General features: G+C 30.3%; 2 protein-coding genes across 2 annotated transcripts in view; both read left to right on the forward strand.

Annotated features, from left to right (window-relative positions):
* The first annotated feature begins 124 nt into the window (after positions 1-124).
* LOC105622477 lies at positions 125-2,052 on the forward strand. Its single transcript, XM_012203895.1, has 3 exons — positions 125-298; positions 572-753; positions 879-2,052. The coding sequence occupies exons 1-3, from the start codon at positions 125-127 to the stop codon at positions 2,050-2,052; spliced, it is 1,530 nt and encodes a 509-aa protein (XP_012059285.1).
* A 1,388-nt stretch (positions 2,053-3,440) lies between these two features.
* The window catches only part of LOC105622478 (eukaryotic initiation factor 4A-I), a 7,634-nt gene continuing 4,990 nt past the window's right edge, over positions 3,441-6,084 (forward strand). The window contains exons 1-2 of the mRNA XM_012203896.1: positions 3,441-3,463; positions 4,740-4,857. Of these exons, the coding sequence (XP_012059286.1) occupies positions 3,441-3,463; positions 4,740-4,857 (141 nt within the window). The remainder of the gene's footprint in view (positions 3,464-4,739; positions 4,858-6,084) is intronic.

Below are 6,084 nucleotides of genomic sequence, written 5' to 3' on the forward strand. Positions count from 1 at the left end.
TATATATATATATATATGTGTATATATATATATATATATATATATATAAATTCAGTTCATTTGTTAATATTTCAAGTAACATTAATGATAATATTGTCAATTTTGTTTAATAGGCATAGCAGAAATGGATGTTGTAAGAAGATTAATAATTTTGTGCATGTTGACAGCTGTTCTGCCATTTCTACTTATAATAATTCCTTTGTGTCTACGGCATATTTTTTATGCTGATGTTGCATATGCTGTAACAGAATCCGATATTATAGAAATCAACGATGGGATTTCAACAATATTTTGTTCGGTAAGAAAAGTAAATATCTAATATTTAACGTTATCATTTCTTTAAAATTGTGCATATCGTTACTTAAATATTAATATAGATGAAATTAATCTAAAATTTTATTAAATATCTATATATTATATATAACAAAAAAATATGAATCAATATTTATAATTGTTATTAAAGAAGATATATCCTTTTGATCTAGCATTTAATCTTTTCTTAATCTGGAATTTATTGTCATGTTTCATAAACAAAGTATAAATTAATTTAAAGAATTCTTTGTTTTAATAGAAACATACTTTAAAAATGAATGGCACTTTTAATGCTTTCCAAATGACTCATCGACCAGAGATAGCATCAAAACGAAAACACATAAGACTTAAAAAAAGCATGAATTTACCAGATGATACATTGGAATACTGGGGATTTTATTTATTAAAAAGTGCAACTGTAGCGCTTTCTGTGTGTTCAAGGTAAAGAAAATTGAACGAAATATATTTTTTTATTATAGTTACAGACATAATTTATTAATATAAATCTTTGAATGTTATTTATTTATGAGATATCACATATATAAAAGAAATAAAAATATTTTCAGATTCGAAGGAGCTTCTATATTGGTAGTGAAAGGAGAAAAAAACTTACGTACTTGTGGCTTGCTGGAACACAATATTAATAAGCAATCGCAAGAAATTTTCTTTCCAGTGAACAAACAAGTTAAAATAATATATGAATCAAATGCACAAGAAATTGATTCTAAAGCAACCACAATTGAATTTACTAGATCTACACACAATATCAATGATAAATCAGCTGTAAATACAAGTTCTAAAAATGAAAGAATTTCCGAAACAAATCTAGAAAATCTAGGCACACGAGCATATATTACAAATAAAGAATCGATAAAGAGTTTAGAACATTTAGAGACATTGTATCATACTACAATATCTTATCTTAATAAATATGTAGGTAGTCAGCAAGAAAGTATGAATAATAACATTAGAAAAGGAAGACATACTAAACGTCATATGTTGAATATGAATAAAAATAAAAGAATAAAGCAAAGAAGAAAAGGAGTTTATAATTACAATCAAAAAATGCGAATACAAAAATTACAAGAAACATTGAATTCAGATATAATTAATGACAGAAAGGAACAAGAAATAAAAGAGAGAGATGAAATGGATATCAAAAGATTTAAAAGAAATAGAGAACTCATAAAGCCATCATCCTTATTAGATCAAGGCATTAAGCATGGTGGAAATGCTGACAAAAATTATACATCTGATTCTAACGAAGAGTCGTCTATTTCCAGTTTTGAAACTGATTTATTAAATTGTTACAATGGTGAAATATTGTTAGCTCATGAATTCCAACCTTCAGATCAATGTACTAATATTTCCTATTTGCTTAATAGTAAACACATACAAGCAAATCACCATGTAGAACAAGATGGTTATTATTATTATATTTTTTATAGTGATAACGATATTGTGTCCAATGATATTTATGCGATTTTTGATATATATAAACCGACTTTTCAATATGAAAATGTGACTAAATCATGTATTAATCAAACTGAATGCTCATTTCGTATAAACCCGCTGTCAGCGGATAGAGTAATTGTCGAAATACCAACTAAGGACGGTATAGAGCATAATGAAATGGACGACGCTGGCATACTAATTTCTATTTGTCAACCACGAATGGGCGCGTACATGATTTTTCCAATTGCGATATTGCTCTTAATTCTTGGTTGTGCTTTTATATAATTAAACCGATTATCTAGAAATATCTGCAGGCATAAGTACAACTTTGTGAAATTGTTGTTTCACAAATCATAATACAAGCTATTTAAATACAAATTTACATGAAGCTATGAATTGATCAAAAATTCAATATAAAAAACAGACAAAGGAAATTATGCATTTCAATAGAAGTAACAAATAATTTATTTAAAATGTATAAGGTGTGCACATTTAAAAAATATATAATTTCATTACTCATTTTCTCAGTATATTTTTCCTATAATAGATTATTTTAACAAATGCATGTATAGATATAAAAATTCTATATAATGTATGTATAAAATTTTTTAAATGTACGCATATGAATATTTCAAGATTAACAAGTATCCTTTTTTTTCTACAAATTGATTCATTTACAAAATCGATTTTATTTGAATAAAAATCAATTATATTTATAGTTTCTGAATAATACTTTTAAGGTTTCCACGGGTACTTTCTATATAGAAGCTATAATGTGTTTCGCCAGTTAATTTTTTCTAGTAAATAGAATAGTAAAAAAATAGAATAGTAAAAAAACCTTTGAAAACATACTAGTAATGAAATACCAGTAATGAAATTATATTTTTCGATTGACTCTTCAAATTTTTATTTTTTATTTTAATTTTTTTATCTATAATTTTAATTTGTGAAGATCAATTAAATTTTTTAAATATTTTCTTTATAAAAAAAATTATTTCCAAATTAGACATATTGAAACTCTAATGGTCATATTTAAATAGGCATTCCATAGTTTTAGAATATAATATTCTGAGATTTAAATGTGTATTTGAAACCTAAATTAATTAATTAAGGGCAGCTGAATGAAGATCGTAATATCTAAGTTTGTATGTATTGTATAAGATAAACATTTGTATCATTATAGAGACTTTACATGTATTAATTATAAAATAATAAAATCATATTTTTTAATGACTAATTATGATTACAATATAATCTTACATTAACGTATTTAATTATAATATTTATAAAATATAATATTTGTGTGCTGTTTTAATCGTTCATATTTCCCACGAGATTCCACCACGACGATTTCGGGGCGCTATAAAGCGCCAGAATAGCAATGTCATTTCCGTCATGCGCGATAACCATCGGCAAGTGAAATAACTTTAAAATCATTTACATTTGCGAGAAAAACTCTGATTTGATTGTCACGATTCATTACGGTGCAACCGAGCCAATCGACGTATTAATTTTGGTGTCGATACGACGGCGAAGCTAAACGTCCACCAAAAAATCATCGCACCGGTACTTTCTGAAAACCGGTACGCAGCGCCATAGCGTGGTAGTCTCTAGAATACTCCTCGTGACGCCACTCAAGCTCTTCCTTTCTGTCGAACTCTCGCGAGTTGAACATGTCGCATACTGCAGAACGAAGGTAAGTTGAACGGTTTTTCAGCGTAACGGCGTACCGCGCTCGCGTTCTGGCGGCGCGCCGTGATCACCGTGATGCCGACGCCGTCATGGATCGCGCGTGTCGCGAAATTCGCGCGTACGTGGGTTAAAATATGTTCGTGAAGAACAGTGTACCGCAATCGGACGGATGCACGGGGGACACGAGACTGACAACATGGCGTGCATTCGTTTTTGTCACATTGCTCTCGCCGCGACTAACAGCTACGATCCACGCCGTCCATGTCGATCCGCCGCTTAACCTCCTCGACGCGATACCGCGGAGGACCGCGTGGCATGATAGGAGCGAGCGAGCACGGCGACTCGACGGCATGCATGCGCCCCGACGCCGTTAGCGTGGGTGAAGCAAGCGCTCTCTTTCTCGTCCGCTTCGTGTGTGCGAGCTCGACAAAATCACGTTTTCTCCGATTTGACCGCGTACGATTACGTAATGGAAATCGTTTTTTCGCGCGGTTTCTGTGTCGGTGGACATACACATACACACAAGAAAAAAAATCAATCGCGCTGACCCGCCACCCGAGGCTCCTCACGCATTGCTGGACGCATAGTCATCGTCGCACGTTCCCTTGGCCTCGACCGACACGTCTCGCGTCTGGAGCACGCTTCCGCGTGAGTCACTGTCAGAGCGATTATAGCGCGACGAGCGACGATCCTCGTGCCGCCTCCACGCGAGTTCGACTCCGTCGACTCGCTTGTACCGTGCGAAACGCACGGTAAAAATGGCCATCGAACCGTACAGCTCTCGACAGACGATGTACATACTTCACAGGATCGAATTAAAAGTTCGACTTTCAAGGTCACGTGAATTTAAAGTGATTTGTCATCGCTTGATCGTCGTGATCGATATTATCGATTCTGGATGAGTTTAAATGCTGATGCGTGCACCAATACTTTTATTAAGATTTTTATAAATTATATAAAGTTCGATTATTTATTATGGACATAAAAAAATGTAATACACGATTTTATGTTTTGCACTATAGAAGTTTAATCCCTTTAAATTTGGACTCTTCTTTATCGAAAATGTAGTCTATATCAGAAATTAATGTATATTGCAATAAAATAATATTAAAATCTTATGTTTTGTAAATATATATTAAGTATATTTTATAATTTATTTACAATGTAAAAACTTACTAGTTATCTTATAAAAGTATATGACTCATGATTTAATGTTTAATATTGTTAATCTTATCTGTATGTTCTTATTACTTGTTTTATCCTGTCTAATATCATTTCAGAAATGATGATCAATGGCCGGGGGATTCAAAAAATGGTCCTAGTGAAAGTGAACAACCCACATACGATGGACCTCCTGGAATGGATCCCGATGGCGTCATTGAATCCAACTGGGACGTTGTAAGTGATTATTGCCTTTCTCTGAATATGATAAGATTTTGCTTTCTTTTACTATTGGAAGATGCAACATGTTGTTTTATACTTTAATTAATATTCTATATTAGTATAAATTACATTAGCAATATATATTACTATTTCTGTACTTAAATGTACAGGTATTTAAAGTAGCACATATAATGTACGTATTTATGTACTCTTGTTAATTATTAAGCACATTTAACATAACTGATGAATACACACACATTTCTCAGTATTTATAAAAATTGTCTAGACTAATTGTCTTTACTAATTTACCTACTTATACCCACGCTTATAATTAAAGAAAAAATACTTTCAAGAATATTATGATTTTATGTAAAATTATTATTTTTAAAATAATCTTTGATATCCAGGCATGTGGTTATTTATTTTGAAATAAAAATATCTCATGTGTATATACAAAAAATCAAAATATTAAAGATGTAATCTAGATTTTTAATAGTTAATTTGTTTCAAATTAAAAATATCTAGTTTTGTCCTCTGTGAATAGCTTGCGAATAATTTGAATTGATTAAGAAAAACTGTAGATAAAAGAAGAACTATAGATAAGAGAAGCAATTATTTATTATTTCTTCTGTAAAAAAAATAATTCAAAATAATTATGTTCGTTCAAAATAATTATGTTATTCTATTGTGATTTTTTATTTCAAATTAACTATATTATTAAACATTTTCTAATTATATATGTACAATTTTATATTTTCTTAAAAAATTTAATACTGCTAACTTTAATTTGAAATATTTTAAAATTGATATTTAACTTAAAATATTTTAATCTTTATATATTGTAATATATTAATCTTCAATCTGCAATCATATGTTTACTCTCTCTATCACTAAAAATTTAGATTTTTTTTGTGTAGTTCAAATTTTTTTTACTGTTTTAGGCTCAAAAAATATGGAAAAATTTAATATCTCTTTTAATATCTCTTTTATATTACCAAATAATTTATATTATCAAATAATTTAACTCAAATGTCAAAATCTTTATTTAATAAAAATTGAAATTTTAGTAAAAATGAGGAAAGTGTAAAAATGCAGATTGCAGAAGAGAGTTAAAAGTATTTGTTAAATTTAATCGTTTTCATTGCTCTCTGTGTGTGTGTGTGTGTGTGTGTGTGTGTGTGTGTGCGTGCGCGCGCGCGCGCGCGCGCGTGCGTGCGTGTGTGCGCGTGCGTGTGTGTGTGT

Source organism: Atta cephalotes (genome assembly GCF_000143395.1).
Source record: "Atta cephalotes unplaced genomic scaffold scaffold00045, whole genome shotgun sequence".
NCBI classification, from domain to species: domain Eukaryota; kingdom Metazoa; phylum Arthropoda; class Insecta; order Hymenoptera; family Formicidae; genus Atta; species Atta cephalotes.

What these genes read in the sequence shown, in the direction of transcription:
- LOC105622477 (XM_012203895.1), top strand. Translation starts at nt 125, where the DNA reads ATGGATGTTGTAAGAAGATTAATAATTTTGTGCATGTTGACAGCTGTT. An exon ending in TTTCAACAATATTTTGTTCG is followed by an intron (nt 299 to 571) that starts GTAAGAAAAGTA and finishes TTGTTTTAATAG; the next exon opens with AAACATACTTTAAAAATGAA. An exon ending in GCGCTTTCTGTGTGTTCAAG is followed by an intron (nt 754 to 878) that starts GTAAAGAAAATT and finishes AAATATTTTCAG; the next exon opens with ATTCGAAGGAGCTTCTATAT.